At 34.8% G+C, this 20,979-nt stretch overlaps 1 protein-coding gene across 1 annotated transcript in view; it reads right to left on the bottom strand.

Moving 5' to 3' along the window:
- Window positions 1-5,548: 5,548 nt before the first annotated feature.
- The window catches only part of cdc42bpaa (CDC42 binding protein kinase alpha (DMPK-like) a), a 70,114-nt gene continuing 54,683 nt past the window's right edge, over window positions 5,549-20,979 (bottom strand). The window contains 17 exon segments of the mRNA XM_051133037.1: window positions 5,549-6,992; window positions 9,789-9,946; window positions 10,745-10,862; window positions 11,341-11,523; window positions 11,941-12,058; window positions 13,544-13,667; window positions 13,995-14,079; window positions 14,230-14,327; window positions 16,068-16,667; window positions 16,791-16,853; window positions 18,108-18,327; window positions 18,433-18,514; window positions 18,609-18,748; window positions 18,914-19,050; window positions 19,142-19,247; window positions 19,557-19,628; window positions 20,721-20,840. Coding sequence (XP_050988994.1) covers window positions 6,861-6,992; window positions 9,789-9,946; window positions 10,745-10,862; window positions 11,341-11,523; window positions 11,941-12,058; window positions 13,544-13,667; window positions 13,995-14,079; window positions 14,230-14,327; window positions 16,068-16,667; window positions 16,791-16,853; window positions 18,108-18,327; window positions 18,433-18,514; window positions 18,609-18,748; window positions 18,914-19,050; window positions 19,142-19,247; window positions 19,557-19,628; window positions 20,721-20,840 — 2,556 coding nt within the window. The 3' untranslated portion in view covers window positions 5,549-6,860.

The raw sequence follows: 20,979 nt of genomic DNA, 5'->3' as shown, positions 1-20,979 counted from the left end.
TCTAAGAATATGAGAATGAGACGTTTTGAGAGGATGAAGTCAAAACGTTTCGAGAGAATAAAGTCTCAATCTGGGCCATTTGTATGCGCAATAGGCTATACTCTCAAAATATAGTTTTAATCTTGTAATTGCTACAGATTAATTCTCTAAATGTTTCGAGAGGATGAAGTCGAGACGTTTCGAGAGAATAAAGTCAAAACGTTTCGAGAGAATAAAGTCGATATTATTTAGACTTTTTCTTGAAACGTTTCAACTTTATTTCAACTTTATTCTCTAAAAACATTTCAACCAAATTTCGACTTTATTCTCTCAAAATGTTTTGACTTTATTCTCTCAAAACGTTTTGACTTAATTTCGACTTATTCTCTCAAAACATTTAGACTTTGTCGACTTTGCCTCGAAACGTTTCGACTTTAAGTCGAAATTAAGTTAAAACGTTTTGAGAGAAAGTCAAAACGTTTCGAGACAAAGCCGTCAAAAGTCAAAATGTTTCAAGAGAATAAAGTCAAAATAAAGTCAAAAGAGAATAAGTCAAAATTAGGTCAAAACATTTTGAGAGAATAAAGTCAAAATTTGGTCGAAATGTTTTGAGAAAATAAAGTCAAAATGTTTAGAGAGAATAAAGTTGAAATAAAGTCAGTGTTTCAAGAGAAAGTCGAAATATCGACTTTATTCTCGCTAAACATTTAGACTAAGTCGAAATGTTTTGAGAGAATAAAGTCGAAATTAAGTTGAAACGTTTCAAGAGAAAGTCAAAATAATACCGAATATTTGTTAATTTTGACTTTATTCTCTCAAACATTTCCACCTAAAGTTGAAACGTTTTGAGAGAATAAAGTTGAAATGTTTCGAGAAAATAAAATCGAAATAAAGTTGAAATGTTTTGAGAGAAAGTCAAAGTAATATTAACTTTATTCTCATTTCGACTTTAGGTCGAAATGTTTTGAGAGAATAAAGTCGAAATTAAGTTGAAACGTTTCAAGAGAATAAAGTTGAAATAAAGTCGAAACGTTACGAAAGTCTAAATGTTTTGAAAGAATAATGTTGAAAAAAGTCAGAATGTTTTGAGAGAAAGTCGAAATAAAGTCAAAACGTTTCAAGAGAAAGTCGAAATAATGTTGAATATCTGTTAATTTCGACTTTATTCTCTCAAAACATTTCGACTTAAAAGTTGAAACATTTCAAGAGAATAAAGTCGAAATAAAGTCGAAACGTTTTGAGAGAAAGTCTCAATCTAGGCCATTTGTATGTGCAATAGGCTATACTCTCAAAATATTATTCTGAACTTTATTCTTCTAATTGCTATAGATTAATTCTTAAAACATTTCGACTTTATTCTCAAAACTTTAAATCTTGTAATTTTAGATATTTTAATGTGGCACTGAAACGCGGTCGTAATTTCAGCAGGCCATTTCTGCACGAAACGCCTTGAACATAACGTTGAATTTTCATGAATCGTGTTGTTTTACGACCCGCTTTAAAAGTGAAGTTGAGTGTTTCTGTTTACGTGTTGGATGAGATTACAGTGGTACTCAGTGCCTAAACATGTGACTTTGGACCTGAGCTTTGTAAAAGCTGTTTTTCCGATCTGCTTTGCTGTACCTTTGCCTTCGGTTTCCCAAGTACACTTGATTTTCATGCTCGATTTTTCTGTCCACTTTACTAATGAGGAACAATATAGCACTTTAACCGTGGCTATCTGTTGAATGTGTAGACCAGTCATAGCATCATGCAAGATTTCAAATAAAGCTTTTGTAAAAAGGTTCTGTAGTTCCCAATTTTATTGAATAATGAGCTTTCCATGTGAAAAGTGGTGTCCAAACCAATACAAATAACAGTATTCCACCTTAAATACACTTGTGCAAAAAAAAAAAAAAAGAGAGAAAGACATAAGAAAAGGTCTACATTGCAGTATGGGGTAATTCATGTTCACGTCCCAAGCATTCACGCCACACAGGTCAATAAAATACAATAAAACAACAATCCAGCCGTACAGTCCTCAAAACAAGTGATTACACCTAAGACATGCAAATCTGTACATAGTCTTACAAAAATCAAAATCAAGAAATTATATGATATAGCAATTCACTAACAAGGCAAATGAAATCCTCACGTGAAATGCAAGTGTGAATGTGTCTTTTAACAAAAATCTCCAGTCATCTCCTCTCATTCTAGTCCATTCTACCTACGCTGACCAGTTTACACTGATCTAAGAAAACTAAGGCACCTCCCGCTCTAATATTGATCTATTCTTTGCTAAGTAACAGTCCTAAAGATCAAACGACCCAATGTCTACCATCTCGATTCTCCATGCAAACAAATAATCATTGGTTCTGACATACCTGAGAACATTTCAAACAGGTTTCCTGTTCATGTTAATACCATAACCCTGGCAAAATAGTTTCTAACCCGTTACAGCCTTATTAGAAAAAAACTGTATTATGAATGTTAATTTCTGCTTGGAAATAACCATGATCGTGGAATAGAGCAAATGCATAACTAAGGTCCCGATTTCAAAAACAATGTGCTGAGTTTGCTAAACTGAGATTGCTCCACAGTGAAGGTTTCAATAGTGCTTGCATATAATGGAACATACAAAATGCTGGCAATACTAGAATGAATAAAACCACAGGTATATATGCACAAACTCTCATTACTTCTGTACTTGGGTGTGCTTCAATACTGAAAGGACTTTTTTTCAGTATATATTAAAAGAATAGTTCACTCAAAAATAAAAAGTACAGCAAAAACAGTAACATTTTGAAATATTTTTACCATTTAAAATAAGTTTTCTATTTGAATATATTTTAAAATGTCATTTATTCCTGTGATTTCAAAGCTGAATTTTTAGCATCACAATTTCGACTTCTGACTTTTCTCAGGATTAGTATGATTGGTATCAGTATGATTTCAAATATTTTTTGAAGTCTTTTCTGCTCATCAAGGCTGTGTTTATTTGATTCAAAATACAGAAAAAAAACAGTACTATTGTGAAATATTATTGCAATTTAAAATAGTGGATTTCTACTTTAATTAATAAATAAATACTTTAAAATAGAATTTATTCTTGTGATGCAAAGCTGAATTTTCCGCATCTTCAGAAATCATTATAATATGCTGATTTGCTGTTCAAGAAACACTTATCATCATCAATATTTACAACAGTTGAGTAAATTTTTTTCTGGCAATTACAGAAATTAATACTTTTATTTAGCAAGGATGCTTTCAATTGATCAAAAGTGATGATAAAGACATTTATAATGTTACAAAAGATTTCTATTTCAGATAAATCAGCATATTAGAATGATTTCTGCAGTATTATGTGATACTGAAGACTGGAGTAATGATGCTGAAATGTTAGCTTTGATCACAGGAATAAATTACATCTTAAAATATATTCAAATAGAAAACAGTTATTTTAAATAGTAAAAATATTTCAAAATTTCTATTGTCTTTGCTGTACTTTGGATCAAAAAACTGAAGAGAATTCTTAAAAAAAACAACATTAAAAATCTTACTGTTCAAAAACTTTTGACTGGTAGTGTTTATTCCAAATTACATGACAAAAATTGTAGTCAGTAATGTAATCCATTACATTACACATTTTAGGTAATGTAATGAGACTACTTTTAGATTACGTTTGGCCTAACTATATAGGACAAAGCAAGTCAAAGGTTTGCAGCAACAAGGCTAAGTAAATGATGCTTCATATTTGAGTGAGCTATTCAAAAACTAGGAATATTTGGGAATTTTGAACAGCGTCTAGATATACAAGAGTCTGAATCTGCAGAATGCTTTTTAAAGAAATGGGTAATCCATTTATCAGCTTTACAAATCTGACATAAACATGCTTCGCAAAACAAGGAGTACTGCACGTGCGCAATAATTCATAAATGCCAATTAGTGTATGAAACCGGAGAGAGGGACAGCTAAAATTGTTGCGCTGATGAGGTTCTGTTGGAGTCGTAATGGCTTGGCTCTCTAATGTGAGGTATTCTGAGGTTCAGGGATGTTTGATAGTCTGACCCTGCATGTTTAAAACATCACTACAGCAGCTTTACTGTACATCCGTGCCTAATTTGTGTTAATATCAAACGACCTAATCTCCAGCTGGTCCTCGGGGTCCCTGTTGAGTCATTATGAGCTGCAGTAAGTGTTAGAGGAAGAGGCAACAGCTATATGCACCAGTGAGTCTGAAGCACTGAAGCCCTTTGAATGCTTCACCTGATGAGTTTAGTGTTTCTCCATGTTACACAAACATTAAACGCTCTGAATCTAGTGGTCCAGGTTATACTACATGTACACCTTAGGCAAAGTTTGGTTCTTGTGAGTTGGAAAACAACTTTAAACACTGAAATGGAATAATAATTAACATTAATTAAAGAAAACAAAAACTCTTTGGAAACAGCATTATTGCTTCGGTAACAGAACCGTGAAGCACAGATGTAGGCAAGAGTAACATGAACAAGGCTGCAGTGAATCTCTGTTACATTCAGCACAACAGCTTATTTATGATCACGTGACTGTACGTGGTTTGAGTGCGAGTTTAATATGGATATAGTGATATACACATCTTGATTTCTCTAAATGCTAGATCCTGCACACAATGCAACAACATTCATAAAACACAAGGAGACTGAATTCAGGTAAATCGTTTTTTAAAAAAAACATTCTTATATCAGTTTGTTTGATGATTTAAAATCCCATGAAACTATGCAATGAATTTGTGAACAACTTCACTGCAGCGCTCGTGAATGTCATGTTCGATGCAGGTTTTCACAAGAATGTTTTTTAGAGTTTCACTGCGGCCTTCTGTATCTCACATTCAGTGCAACAATTCACTTAAGAGTTATTTTAAACTGTTTTGCGACAGTATTGTAAATGTTGCATTCAAACAATTTATGTGTAAATTATTTGAGATAAATTTCACCATGGTGACCTTTATTGCGAACTTATAAATCTTGCACTTAATACGACAATTTATGCAACAACAGTTGCATTTAATGCGACAATTTCTGCAAGAGCGTTTTCATAAGTTTATTGCAACCGAATTTTGTAATGCAACAATTTCTGCAAGAATTGTTTCATAAAATTTTATTGCAACCTTGTGAGTTTTGTATTTAATGCGACAATTTACTCAAGAACAGTTGTATAAAATTTTATTGCGACCTTGTGAATCTCGCATTTAAGGTGAATTTATGCAAGAAGGATTTTATAAAATTTTATTGCAACCTTGTGAATTTTTTATTGTAAATTTAAACTTGTATTTGATGCAGCAATTTACCGACAATTTACGCAAAAATGTTTTTTAAAATTTTACTGCGACCTTATGAGTTTTGTATTTAATGCAACAATTTACTCAAGAACAGTTGTATAAAATTTTATTGCAACCTTGTGAATCTTGTATTTAATGTGACAATTTATGCTAGAAGGATTTTATAAAATTTTATTTTATTGCATTTTTTATTTTTAATTGTAAATTTAAACTTGTATTTGATGCAGCAATTTACCGGCAATTTACGCAAGAACGGTTTTCAAAATTTTATTGCAACCTCGCGAATTTTGCATTTAATGTGAATTAATGCAAGAACGGTTTTTAAATTTTTTTACTGTGACCTTGTGAATCTTGCACTGAATTCGACAATTATGCAAGAACAGTTTTTAAAATTTTATTGTGACCTTGTGAATCTTTCATTTAATGCGAAAACGTACACAAAATTTAATAGTAAGCTTGCTAATCTTAGATTCAATATGATAACTTACGAAATAATTGTTTTATAAACAATTTGCTGTGGTCTTATGTACCTTGCTTTTAGTTTAACAATATACAAACCAGTTTTATGAATGTTTAATGCAACAATTTATGCATGAACGTTTTTATAAACAATTTCATTGCAAGCTTTTTAACGTCATATTCGATGGAAAAATGTACATAAGAATGGCTTTACAAACAATTTACACAAAAATTATTCTCCTTGTGTTTCATAAAAGAGGCTAAATACTTTTTTTGTAGTGTTCCCTTCCAAATCTTGACAAATTCAGTGGAATTACGAAAAACTAGCATATCTTGACAAAAATAATGCTTAAATTGACAAAACGTCTGCATAATTGACTAGAACCTTGACACGGAAAACAAAAAAGAAAGAAGACTCTCTCAAAGCCAAGTCACACTTATTTAACAACAGAATAGTGTTATGATTTCATTATATATTATACTCTACTTAAACTCTATTTACATTATTGAACTCAGAATCTATTCTTGAACTCTGACCTCTGACTGTGAAGGTCAGCATGGCACTGGAGGGTAGAGGCTGAGTTATACAGTAGTGCCACTCTATCTATTGGGGCTGAACGTAATTGAAGTGTTCATGTTTTATTAAACAGACTGGAATGCCAGGAACAGTTTTCCCATGATCCTTGATGAATGTTTTCATGATCTTTAGTGTTATGCGTTTAAAATAACATCCCCCCCGGTCCATTAAGACTTTCGTATGCATATTTTTTTCTTGTGTTAGATGAGGCACACTTGTCAACAAACACTGATAAATTCACGTTAAAGCTCTGCGTTTGTCGTTTTCGACCCCGTCCACACCTGTGGGCGGTAGGTGATAAGCTACACTCAGTGGTCTGTTCCCCCATCCAACACAGGAACAGTGGTGATGGGTCCACTCAAAAGGGATGTAAGGTGCACGGTAATATGCGTGTGTAAAACATTCACACGTGTAATGCATGTGCACACCAATACACGCAAACACACACACCTGGGCCCAGCGGCGTGTTTAGGAATATGACGTATAAGGAGTCGGCTCTCAGTCTCGGGGCCCCAAAGGACGTCAGAAGGAAGTGGGCAGGGATAAAGCTCATGTCTCCCAGCCCAGGTGTTCGCTGCGCTCCAGAGACTGAGTCTTGCTCTTGTGTGGGGATGAAGGGCTCGGTGGGCTGCTCAGGTTGGAGCTGTTGGAGGCTGTGGAGTGACGTGGTGAGTCTGAATCCTAAAGGTAAGAAAAGTGGAAAAAAAGCTTTGTTTTCATTTTGTAGATGTTATGTTTTCTCGTCTATTTCAGTCAAACATCAGTCTTATTAGGCTAAAACTAATCAGTGATATATTTATAAGCCTTTTGATTAGAGGCATTCAAAATGACATTTTCAAAGTAAGTTGTCTGAATGACAAGTTGGAGTTAAAGAAGCTTGTATGGGATCATGTGACCAGGCACATAAATAATTAGAATAAACGCAGTTCAAAAGTTTGAAGTTACTACATTTTTTTAATTAAGGGGAGAGACTGCAGGCAAAAACACAGTTTTTTCATGCACCTTTCAAGTTGGAGATTTTGGGCTTTTTGGGGGGGGGGTTGAAACTAGTGGAAAGAAAACATCCAAAAGACACTGTTAAGTGTTTGTTTTACAGCACTTAATCTATTTGTGTCAAGAGATTTAAATTACAATGCATATTTGTAAAGGCTGTTTTCCCAAAATGAGCTTTTTCTCCTACACTGAGCCATAAATCTCCACTTCAGTTGCACTTACACACACCAAACTTCACATTTTAATTCCTATCTATATCCTGAAGGCTTTTACAGTGGGATTTATATAATTTGCTTGATTATATGCAACATTTTTGTGAAAAATGCAAAACATTGTGAAAAATACATTGTTTTCTAAATTATGGAGTGACAAAATGAGATTGCCAAAATTCCCTCTGTAAAAACATTTGACTCTAATATGTCAAAAATAACTAAATAAAATAAAACAAGAATTTTGAAACTGACTTTTTTTTAGTTTTTAGATTTTTGTACTAAATGTATGCAAATTAGCGCATATTTTATTAAATAATGCATCATTTGCATATTTAAACCTAATATTTTAGAAAATGTGTAATACAAAAAATGTTTGCAATTATCAATGTAATCAGTAAGGTGTTATTAGTTCATTTCTTTTTACCCTATTCACCTGCAGTGTCTCGCCTTCAATAGAAATATATATTTTTATTTAATAAGTGTGCATTTAATTGATTAAAAGTGAGTAAAGATTTACAATGTTACAAAAAATAATCATTTCAAATAAATGCTGTTATTTACTTACTACGTACAGTTTTTCAAAATCCTACGCATAACTGTTTCCACAAAAATATTAAGGAGTTTTTCAACATTAATAAAAATAATAAACCAAAGATTGGAGTAATGATGCTGAAAATTCAGCTTCGCATCACAGAAATAAATTACAATTTACAGTTTATTAAATTGGAAAACAGTTATTTTAAACTGTAATAAAATTTCACAAATTACTGTATTTTTCTTTATATTTCTGTATTAATCTTTTACTGTTTGTGATCAAATAAATGCAGCGTATGAAACTTCTTTCAAAAACATTAAAAACATTAAGAAAAGGGGGGATTCTGCATTATCCTGGGGACATTTCTTACTTCGTAAGATTTGATGTCTAACAGTAACTGCCATGAAATTTAATATTAAACATGCTGAATTTTTGCTTTGATGGCTGCAGACGTTCTTTAAGAGATGGTCGTACCATGTAATATGTTAACTTGCACTGCTATAACCAGCTAAAACCTCCACCTGCACCTCTAAACTCACCCCTTTAAAAGAAAAAACACTAAAAATTAAAAATCAACATTTCCTAGTTAGCTGTGACCATTTTAGTCCATCTGTAATATTCAAGTACAAATGCTGTAGCTGCTCTATAAATATTTAAAAGTTAGAACTAGAGAACAAATTACCTACAAAACTGCTCAAAATAAGACACTTTACTGCATAATATTCACTCAAAAATGACTAAAAACCTATCTGTAAATATTTATCCATTTTCTTAACTGTTGGCACATTTATTGATCAGTGTGATCATTTCCAAATATCTAAATATCAGCCCATTAAATGGTCTATTACTAGCTAGAACCACCACAACATCAATCCTCCTCTACATAATATAAAGTGGATGGATAAAAGGTGCTATGTCACACATTATCACTATTACTAAAGCTAGCAAATGGTGTACAATTCCACCACCTACACAGATCAAACACGCTTTCAATGAGGAGAAAGCTCATCTAACCCATTTTTCTCCATCTGAGGTCTAGGATGGAGCTACAGGGTTCATATCTGGGGGAGCAGGGCGATGAATGTTACCTTTAGCTTACTAAGCAGGGTCCTTAAAGCCCTTTTCAGATCAGGGGTCCTCTCTGTGGGTGACATTCCTGGACACTAAAGAGTCACACACAGCACCCACACGTCATTATAGAGTCAATGTGCATATGGTCAAACGTGGGGCCGAGATGCAGACTGCTTGTGTGTGTGTGAGTGTAGGTGGAGTGCTAGGCAGGTCAACACCTCAATCTGTGGATATGGTGCCACTTCACACACTCAACACATGCATATAGCGTGAGAAAGAGAGGATGAAGACCCTCCAAACACAATTTGGCAGATGAAACGAAACTGATGCCTGTGGAATTGTATAACACACTTCTAGTGCTCTCTATTGAGTTTTAGCGGTGATCAGCATCACAAAGAGCTCCAGAAGTGAAACTTTTACCTGCTTTGATCAGTCTGGAGGTTTGAATAAACATGTTAAATCATCATTTACAAAAATAATACTATAAAGGGGCAAACAGGGCTTTTGTAATGTATTTATTTTATCCATAGAAAGCCTTATTTTTAGCAAATAAAAATGTCTTAATTTTTCAAACACATTTAGGTTTTTTAATCCCTAAGGCAAAGATACTTTTAGAAACCAAGGCATCAGGAAAAGTAGGTACTGACAGTTGTTTTTGGTACTGACCTCTCTGTCAAACTGGGATAGGGGGGCGTCACCACCGCAGTCCATGCCCCCTCCGGATGAGAGCGAGCCATCGGAAGGTGATGTCATCTGTCGTTTGGTGGAACCGTAGCTGCCGACGGAAAGGTCCCGTCTCAGTGCACTGCCATTTTGAGAGGAGCCTGGGATATGGGACAGCCATCAACAGGTTCTTTAAGACACTGACTTATTTAATATGACAACCTGAAAAGTTCCAGTACCACTAGGTTGACTCAACATCAATTAATTCCAATGTTTGAAAGGTCAAAAGAACATCCGGAAGTTCAAAAAGCACATCTGAAAGTTCAGTTCAAAAGAGCGTTTGAAAATTCAAAAAAGAAAGTTTCAGGTCAGTTTCAAGGTTCATTAGACAGTTAGAAAGTTTAAAAGTTCAAAAGTTAGACATTTCAAAAAAGATGACATAGTACTGTCAATCAATGCCAAAATTTTAAAGTTCATCTGAAAGTTCCAAAAAGAGCATTCAAAAGTTTGAAAGGCTGTTTGAAAATTCAAAACAGAATGATTTAAAGTAAAAACATTCAAAAGACAGTTTCAAGGTTCATAAGAGAATCTGAACGTTCAAAAGACAATATGAAAATTCTAAATACAGTCTGAAAATTCAAGTTTGAAATGTCAAAACAAAGAGTTTAAAAAAAAGGCAAGTTTAAACACAGAGGTTTGTTTTGTCAGTTTTTCATTCAACAAAAATACTTGTCTGACCACAAGTATGTCACTTTTAATTAACTTTCAAAATGTACCCCACAATTGAGAATTAAGGATATTTTTCCTATAAAACTGACACTGTGTATTTTTTTTTTTTTTTACTCTTAAAAAAAATGAATTTTTTTCTACTAATTTATTTATTTTGCCTTACATTTTTTTCTTCAGTACTCATTCAGATCTTTAAATCTCTGTCTATGAACATTTATCTCAGTACTCACGTGTGCCGAGGCCGCTGCTGGCACTCATAGATCGGCCCGGTTCAGGCCTGGCCTTGCTGATGGAGGGAATGCTGACGGATGCTCCCAGGACACCACGGCTCTCCTGAGGGCGCACATTCTGAACAACACAAACACAGTCAGGAAAAGCCGGAAAAAAATTACAACTCTCACATTACATGTTACTGAAATAAAACAACAAATAAATTCACAAAGCAGTGGAAAAATATACTAGTGTCACTGTACATGATGCAAACAAGCAGAATGCACAATACTTTGCCCCATTCATAAAACCCCATGAAATGATCAACTGGAGATTTTTGTCTTATAATCCATGTCTGTTAGCTTTGGTATATATAAATATAAATAATAGTACAGTTTATCCATATCATTATGTATTTATTATTAATTTTTACTTAAAACAGGACAGGGAACGATTTGCATGCAGAGAATTAGAAAGATTGTTAAATGAGAATAATCAAACTGTGACGCAGACAGATAGTTTGAGCAGTGTGAAAGTGAGCTAATGCATGTCGGCATAAAATCGTCCACTTCAGAGACCAGATGGAGTCTGTCTGTATATGTCTCTCTGGTCCTACCAGAGAGCAGATGGAAGCAGGGGTCCCAGGGGCGGAGCTGAGGGACAAGGAGTGGGAGGAGAGAGGGGAGGAGTCCTGGGACAGGAAGTTGTCAGCAGAGGTGACAGTCATGTGATAGACATGCTCAAAGCTTGTAGGGGTGGAGATGAGGCGCAGACGAGGAGAGGGGAGAGGAGAACCGGGCTACACCAGAAACCCAGGAGGAGCAGATATAGAGGGAGAAATGGAGGAAAGAGAAAGAAAAACTATAGATGCATGCAACAGTTTACTGCTCAATAATGGTGTAAATAAGAGAAAGAGGTGAGGTTGTTTGAAAGACAACATGACAGCAAAACGGACCCTATTTACTTCATAAATGTTGGTTATTCTATATAAGGAAATATGACAACTGTGCAACCTGATATTAAGAAAGTCAACTGTGGTTTTATGTTGTCTTTTAATCAAGCTTATCTATAAAACCTAAATAACAACAGTGGAAATAATTAACTGAAGATGGCTCATGCTCATCAAAACAGCTCTAAGAAACAGATGGATGGAGGCGTAGAGAAGCGGGAGAAAAATATGAGAGGTGACGTTCTCCCTGCTGTTAGCTGCTCCTACCATTGGCAGATCCTTCAGGATCTGGATCCCGTCTCCCGGGCCCATATGAACCACATGGTTGAAGTTTGTTGGGTTTGAAATCAACTTATTCCTCATTTCTGGGTCTCTCAGCATCTCCCTAAAGAGCAAAAACAGTGCAGTGAGACCTACAGCACTATCTCAAGACTAAAATAATTAAAGAAGAATTTCAGACATGAAACTTGGATTACAACTAATTGCTTTGCTGAAACGTGGATTATCTCAACTGTCTCAACACTTACCTCATTAAATAGCCATATGATTTTCACAGAAACATTTACATGCTGTTTTGTCACAAGGAATTACGTTTAAATTGTAATGAATCATTTAATTAACTCATTTGTTTGCTTTTCTAGGTTTCATGTGTTTTTAAACAGCTAGAACATACTTACATGACAACATTTTCACAACTTGTTAATGACTTCATAACAGAGCTACAAAATTAAAATCTGACATTGCAATATTTAGTTTTTCTGTTACATACATTGCAATTTGAAAAAATACAGGAATTTTCAACATTATTTTACTTTGATAGGTTACTGTTCTCAGATGTTAAAACACTACAACATGAATTAGAAGTGTATAAATGCTATGCTTTGCTCTGAAATCACTAAGCATATATTTAATATATTTAATTTATGATTTAGAGCTGCATGATACATCAACATAAAACTGATTTTGTGATGTCTTGCTGTGATTTATTCATAAATTAACTAAATCACATCCTGCGTAATTTGACAATGGCATTAAGCCATATCACAAAATCAATTTTATTTTAATATATCATTAATATATAACGCAGTTTAAATCCGGCTTTAAAAGATCCCAGATGCAGTTGTAATTTTCATTAACAAAAATACAATTTTAATACTTTTTAATCTCAAACGCTTGTCTTGTCTTGCTCTGCCTGAACTCTGTGTATTCTGGTTTAAGACAGTTAGGGTATGCTGAAAAACTCCAATCGTATTTTCTCCCTCAACTTCAAAAATCATTTCAAAATCCTCCCATATTGCTGCAGAAGTACCGACCCAGTCTTTGCAAAGTGAACATGCAAAGAAGATCAAACACCCTTAACAAAAAAGGTAAAACAGCGATATAGGACGATTTTGATGTTGAGGGAGAACATGAGTTTTTTCAGGAGTTTTTTGACATACCCTAACTGTCACGAACCAGAAAAAAACTGTTCAGGCAGATCGTTTGACATTAAGAAGTATATAAATTGTATTATTTTTATGAAAATAACCGATTGTTCGCTAGATAAGACCCTTCTTCTTCGGCTGGGATCGTTTACAACCGCATTTGGGGTCGTTTGAAGCTGCATTTAAACTGAATTTTGGAAGTTCAAAATCGGGGCACCATACCAGTCCATTATATGGAGAAAAACGCTGAAATGTTTTCCTCAAAAAACAATTTCTTGACTGAAGAAAGAAAGACATGAACATCTTGGATGACAAGGGGGCGAGTACATTATATGTGAATCTTTGTTTTGGAAGTGGACTTCTCCTTTAACAATTTTAAGTGTAAAAATAAACCCATTAGAGTTTTGGAAGCCATGATGGTTAGTGTTGCTAGGCTTGAACATCACCTCCTCTGCAGAACTCTCTCCTCCTCCGGTATGCGGAACGAAAAGCGGCGTTTGCTCGTCATACTGCGCACCATCTGTTTGCGACTGTTATCAGATGTCTCTGGCACCACCAGTTCATCTCCTTCTGCACACCATTACACAGAACACAAAGCATTACACACATTTCACAACACATTAAACAGTATGAAACGAAACAACAAGCATCCATTAGGATGTACAACTGTGTTACATCACATACGCACAAGATGATGCACACTATTCACAAGACAACAATATGAAATCAAAATAGACCCCATTCTCTATTACTCTCTCTATCATTTAAAATGCATTAGCTTTCTTTTCTCTTTTTCTGAAAGAACTTTTCTCATCTTTTTTTTCCTGCTGAATATGCATAAATATGTGGGGTGGGAATATTCAGAAGCTGGAAGAGCAGCTGTAGGGAGCATCTCACCTGCTGTCTTGTTTTTAAAGTAGATGAGCCGTACGGTCTCCAGCCCCAGCAGGTTTAGAGAGCCATCAGCGTTCAGAGGATGAACCTGCAATGCAGGCGACCCACAGCTCATTAACACATCGCACTTTAATTTACCACCTGCTTCGTCATATATTTTATGTCACAGAGATGAAAAGCTCTCTCTGGAAGAAGTCTGTCTTTCTTAAAATGTGGTTTTGTATTTATAAAGATGTACCTTTTTCAAAGGCATTGTTTGAATCCATTCCATAGTGTTGACGTCAAATACATCCACTGCATTCTCACTATACACTGACAGATAAGGTGCATTATAACCTGCAAGACAAGAGTCACAGAAAACACTGTTAAAATCACTAACTCTAAGTTTGAGTAGCAGCAATCTTAATAAACCCCATTAAGCAAGCATGTGCAGAGCATTCCTGCATCCCACAACATTTTGTGCAAATTATGAGCACAACATCTACAAACAATTGGTGACTATTATAAACTATAAGAAAGCAATTACAACAATGCACATTCTCATAAATAAATATTATACTATACATATAATATATATACACTATATCATAATTTTTATTTTACAATATATATTTAAATATTATATTAACAAAATAATCCAGCAATATTGGCTAGAAACTTTTTATTCATTATTCTGTATTATTACATATAATATATTAGTCTCTAGAAATATCAATAATATATTTAAGATATTATATCATATTATAAAACCAATTCAACAATATCATTTTTGGTGACCAACTATTTTAATGAATGAATGAAATTAATTATCATACTATGTATGATATTATGTCTATACATATATCTAGAATATATTTTAAATGTATATTATACTATAAACATAATATTGTATTATTAAACCAATTTAACAATATTATCTTTGCTGACAGACTATAATTAATATATATATATATATATATATATATATATATACACACACAGTACTGTGCAAAAGTTTTAGGCCACTAGTATTTTCACCAGCTAAAAAATGGTTTAAAAGTAAGTTATTTCTATCTTTTGCTGTAGTGTGTCAGTAAAAAATATCGGTTTACATTTCCAAACATTCTGTTTGCCATTAATTGTAATAATCTAGTGAGATTTTTGTTTGCACAAGGAGTCTGACATAAGCCAGTGCTCCACACTGATCTAATCTCATCATCATCCAGTCTTCCTGGAATGACATGAAGACACAGAACAAACTGAAACAGAGTAAATCCAGAAGAACTGTGGCAACGTCTCCAAGATGCTTCAAGAGACCTACCTGCAAAGCTACCTGAAAAATTTTGCGCAAGTGCACCTAGGGCAAAAGCTGCTGTAAACGCAAAGAATGGTCGCACCAAATGTTGATTTCATTTAGTTAATAGAAGGTAATTGATAAAGAAAATCTATTTATGACAGCATCCTCATTTCACAGCATTTTTACACAAGTGCCTAAAACTTTTAACAGTGCTGTAGCTTTGCAGGTAGGTTTCTTGAAGCATCATGGAGACTTTGTCACAGTTCTTCTGGATTTAGTCTGTCTGAGTTTGTTCTGTTTCTTCATGTCATTCCAGAGACAGACTGGATGATGATGAGATCAGATCTCTGTGCAGAGCACTCACTGTTGTCAGACTCCTTGTGCAAACAAAAATCTCACTGGATTATTACGATAAATGGCAAAATTAATGTTTGGAAATGTAATCTGATATTTTCTACTGACACACTACAGCAAAAGACCGACTTTAACTGACATTTTTTAGCAGATGAAAATACTAGTGGCCTACGACTTTTGCACAGTACTGTATATATATATATATATATATATATATATATATATATATATATATATACACACACACACACACACACATATATATATACATATATACATACATACATACATACATACACATACACATACATATAATATAATATATTCTATAATATATTTAAATATTATATTATATTATTTAAATATTACATTATATTATATTATAGAACAAATTTAAAAATATTCAATCCATTTCAATCAGCACAGAAACACCGATGGTCACTCACGACATGCGGTGGGCGTAGCTGGCCACATCAGTTCCTGTTGTCGTGACCGTCTGCCCTGACAGTCCACATACACGCCAATACTGCTGAAGCACAAGAGCAGCTCTTTACTAGAGATCTCCACAGCGCAAAGAGCATCCAGGCTGAGCTGCTCAACGAAGGCCAGGGTGTGATCATCCGGGTGGAGAAGGCTGTTAGTAGTTCCATCCCCCTGAAGATTATAGCGCAGGAACCCCGACTGGAAGCCCACGCAGAGCTTGTCACCCTGGAGACCCATCCACTGCACAGCCCCCGGGACGATGATATCCCGCAGCTTCCGATGTCGGGTTTTGCTCTTGTTGAGCTCGAAGATCATCACCTTGTCAGGTTTTTTCATTGACACAAAGAGGTATGTGAGAGATCCTTGTCTGATTGTGCCCGAAACTAGACTTTGGCAGCCTTTGGTCTCTGCTATCTTTTGAAAATCAGCCTCACGGTCATCCAAGGCTGCCATTGGGTAGAGACGCACGTGGCCGTTTCGTCCCGATATCACAGCGATTAACTGTTCCGATGGGATCATCTCAATCTGATGGACCCTTTTATTGTCTCCTACTTTGATAATCTCTGTGAATAGGAATATATAAACAGTAAGAGGCTTTGTATTAACATCAAAGAACGCCTATATATACAGTCTAAATGCAGCAGATAAGTACAGTAAACACAGATAAAGCTCTTAATTAGACTTACCATCTTTGGTAACATGAATAATGTACAAGCCTTCCTCATTGCCCAGGGCTATCCTCTCATGATCTGCAGATAAACAGAAATGTAGTTAAATTAAACAAAAAGCAGAGTTTGATAAACCTAGGCTAGATTGAGCTTGACTAGTTTGTGAATTGTTATTTTATTAAAGAGGAATTTTCTGTCAGCGCCAATAGCCTCGTGGTTGGAGCGCCAACATATATAGCGCAACTGTGCTCACGGCGACCCGAGTTCAATTCCCGTCTCAAGGTCCTATGCCCATCCCACTCCCCTCTCTCTACCCAATGCTTTCCTGTCATCTCTACACTATCCTGTCCAAATAAGAAATTAAAAATAATAAAATTATTTAAAAAAAAAAAAAAATCTGTATGCATATACACTACCAGTCAAAAGTTTATAAACGGTAAGAAATTTATTTATTTTTTTTAAAGTCTCTTCTACTCACCAAGCCTGCATTTATTTGATCCGAAGTACTGCAAAAACAGTAACATTTCGAAATTTTCTACTATTTAAAATAACTGTTTTCTATTTGAATATATTTTAAAATGTAATTAATTCCTATGATTTCAAAGCTGATTTAGCATCATTACTCCAGTCACATGATCCTTCAGAAATCATTCTAATATTCTGATTTGCTGGTTAAAAAAACATTTATTATTATTATTATTATTATTATTATTATTATTATGTTGTAAACAGCTAAATATGATGTATTAAGGTTTCTTTGATGAATAGAAAGTTCAGAAGAACAGCATTTATCTGAAGCAGAAATCTTTGTAACATTATAAATGTCTTTATCATCACTTTATCAATTTAAAGCATCCTTGCTAAATTATTCATTTCTATAATTTCCAGAAATAAACGTACTCAACAGTTTTAAATATGATTAAAAATAATAATTTATTATTGATAATAAAAAAAAATGTTTCCTGAGCAGCAATCAGCATATTATAATGATTTCTTAAGGATCATGTGACACTAAAGACTAGAGTAAAGAAGCAGAAAATTAAGCTTTGCATCACAGGAATAAATTATATTTTAAAGCATATTAAAATAGAAAACCACTATTTTAAATTGCAATATTATTTTACACTAGTACTGTTTTTTTCAGTATTTTTAATCAAATAAACACAGCCTTGATTAGCAGAATTTTTTTTTTTTAATTGTACTGATCCCAAACTTTTGAACGGCAGACTATATATATTTTACTATTATTATTCACATACGGAATTCTTAAATGCAAATGCAAACTTAGACTAACATTATAAACTGAATATTATTGGTGCATGTGGTTGATTGTACCTATAATAGCAGCAGACTGTGTGGTTTTGATGAGAGGCAGTGCACTGTCATACGCTTCTTTAGGGACGTAAACAAAGCGTTCTTTCAGCTTGCTCTTCTTCAAGAGACGGTGCAGCTCATTCAGGAGGCCGACCCACTTGTTTCTTTCCTGATCGCTGTCAGCCAGGATCAAGATGGAGCATTTCTTATTGCTGGAAGTGGAAAGCTGTGATGCTGTCACCTGCAGGAAAGGAAGAGGAGGACAACTTCCAAATGTATCACATTTATTTTTCTTAAACTACAATATAAAACTAATGTTAACAATACAAACACAAAAAATACTCACCCTAAAAATACAGGGAACGTCCTTCCTGTTCGCATGAATGACATCTGACGCCAAAACTGAGCTAACAGAAAATTCTTCATCCCTGAAACCAAAAGAGAGAGGGATTTAGACATCAAGCAAACTAGTCATTAGCATCAAACACAAGCTTAGATGTTTGTTTTGAAGCACTCACTAACCTCATGTCAATGACCTGGTTCACCACAACACCAGGTTGAGCAGCTTTGCCTTCTGGGACATCATATAAGAAAAGTTTGAAGTCACAAACCACAGCGATGGCCCTCTGCCATCCCTTCTTCACACCTAATGGTTTGGGCACCTGAAAGAAAAGATTAAGAATTAGTTCTCAACAAAGTAGGAACTTTTTCCTAATATGCATGCAATATAATCTTTGGCAACAGATAAGGATGGAATTACAACTTTCCATCTTATTTCTGGTTCATTTTGCAGACTGTTGACCACAAATCTCCTTAAAGCTTCTAACCTTGACGTGGCCCTCATAAGCCGTGCCGATGCCCTTCTGGGGGTCAATACCCAGCGGTCCTTTGGTTTGATCTGGCGGGATCGGACACACGGCGGGAGCTTTGTCCGCACACGTCACGTGACAGGAGAAGTTACAGACTGTAGAAAGAGGAGAACAAGGTGAATGCCAATCTTAACACTATTTACCATATCTATGACAACCTCAGTTGCTGCTGTAGTGACCTCTCACCTTCACACGTACAGCCCTGTCGGATGAGTCCCACCATTAGAGACGTACACTGGTTACATTTAGTGGGAGTACTGAAGGTCTTCACCACAAACTGATGGGCTTTTGGCTAAAAAGAGCAATTTAGAACACTTTAAATTACGACGTATCACAGGATATAAGAATATGGCAAGATTTGGCTAATATGTAAGTAGCTGGCATTGGCATTGATGGTTCCATTAAGAACCTTTGCCATTCATAGAACCGTTCCAATGCAAAAAAGGTTCTTGACAGTTGAAAAAGATTCTTTACAGTAAAACAATAATTGTTCTTGTAACTGTTCACTAAAAGATTATTTTGGGATATCGCTGGAAAAAAAAACTTATAGAACGTTTATTTTTAAGATTGTAGGAGCTAAACAAATTAGTGAATGAATTACTTTAGGTGTGCTGTGACCAGAGCTGTATCCTGACCGCATGGGAGTTTGTGCACCTCGTTGTGGCTGATCTACCTGCTGGAAAAACAGTCACGGATATTAGTCACAAAATGCTAGAAACTACATAGAAAAAGCCTGGTTCTAAAACCTACCGATCTGCCTATTTAGACAGTTTTAAAGTGATAGTTCACCCAAAAATGAAAATTCTGTCATTAATTACTCACCCTCATTTCATTCCAAACCCAGAACACCTTCGTTCAGCTTCAGAACTCAAATAAAGATATTTTTAATAAAATACGAGAGCTTTCTAATGCTGCATGACAGCAATGCAACTACTACGTTCAAGGTCCAGAAAGATAGTAAGGACATCATTAAATAGTCCATGTGACATCAGTGGTTCAACCAGGGCTCCAGACTAACATTTGAGAGCAGTGGCACCAGTGCCACTAAGTTATACAGATGGTGGTGCCAGAAGCAGATTTAGTAGCGCTGGGGGGTGGTGTGTGGGGGTATTAAAAATATAGGTAATTTAATCATAAAATTATTACTATTCGCATTAAAAAGTTACTTATAATACAGCGGGTAAAATAAGTTTTGAACATGTCACCAATTTTCCCGGTAAATATATTTCTGACATGAAATTTTCACCAGATGTCGATAACAACCCAAGCAGTCCATACACACAAATAAAACAAAACAAATAATTTCAGAAATTAAGTTATTAGGTTATAAAAACAAAATATCAAGCAAAAGGTAGAAATGAATGACAATAAGTGCTCCATTGCTGCCATCTATTGGTTATAATGGTGATTTCATGTATTTTTTTAATTTTACATAAGTGTTTGTTTACCAAAAAGTAATTTTTTGTCATCCTATTAAAAATAACAATAAAATTGGATCATTTATGATCTTTAAAGTGCTGGAAATAGTGTGAAATGCTTGGAAGTCATTGACAACTGCTTGAATTTCTCTCTCAAAAAGTTGTACAAACCCTGAAACCCTGACATACATCAGTGCTTTTTAAAACAGAAGGTCTTACAGGGCGAGTAATTACTGACAGATTTTTCATTTTTGGGTGAACTATCCCTTTAAGTTTAATCGACAATGGCAGTGAAACACAAAACTTCAAAACACATTTTTAGCATTGCTAAGAAATTGAGAAGTCACCTCTTGAGACTCCATATCGCTGGTGGTAGAGGGTGAGCGAGAGTGGGATGTAACCTGGGATCTTCCATCTTCCTCCCGGGAAGGAGTGTTAGACAGGCTGAAGTTATCGATGGAATCAATCTATTAAGAAGGATGGATAAAAGAAATGTTTAGAGAACAGATCCAACCGTACCATGGACAGAATGAGCAGCAGATGGAAAAAACAACAGTCGCATTTAGACCCAAGACATGCCTGCTAAATATAACACAACAGGCTGTT

Source organism: Labeo rohita, chromosome 17 (genome assembly GCF_022985175.1).
Source record: "Labeo rohita strain BAU-BD-2019 chromosome 17, IGBB_LRoh.1.0, whole genome shotgun sequence".
Lineage (NCBI taxonomy): Eukaryota > Metazoa > Chordata > Actinopteri > Cypriniformes > Cyprinidae > Labeo > Labeo rohita.
This window is presented reverse-complemented; position numbering and strand designations above follow the sequence as displayed.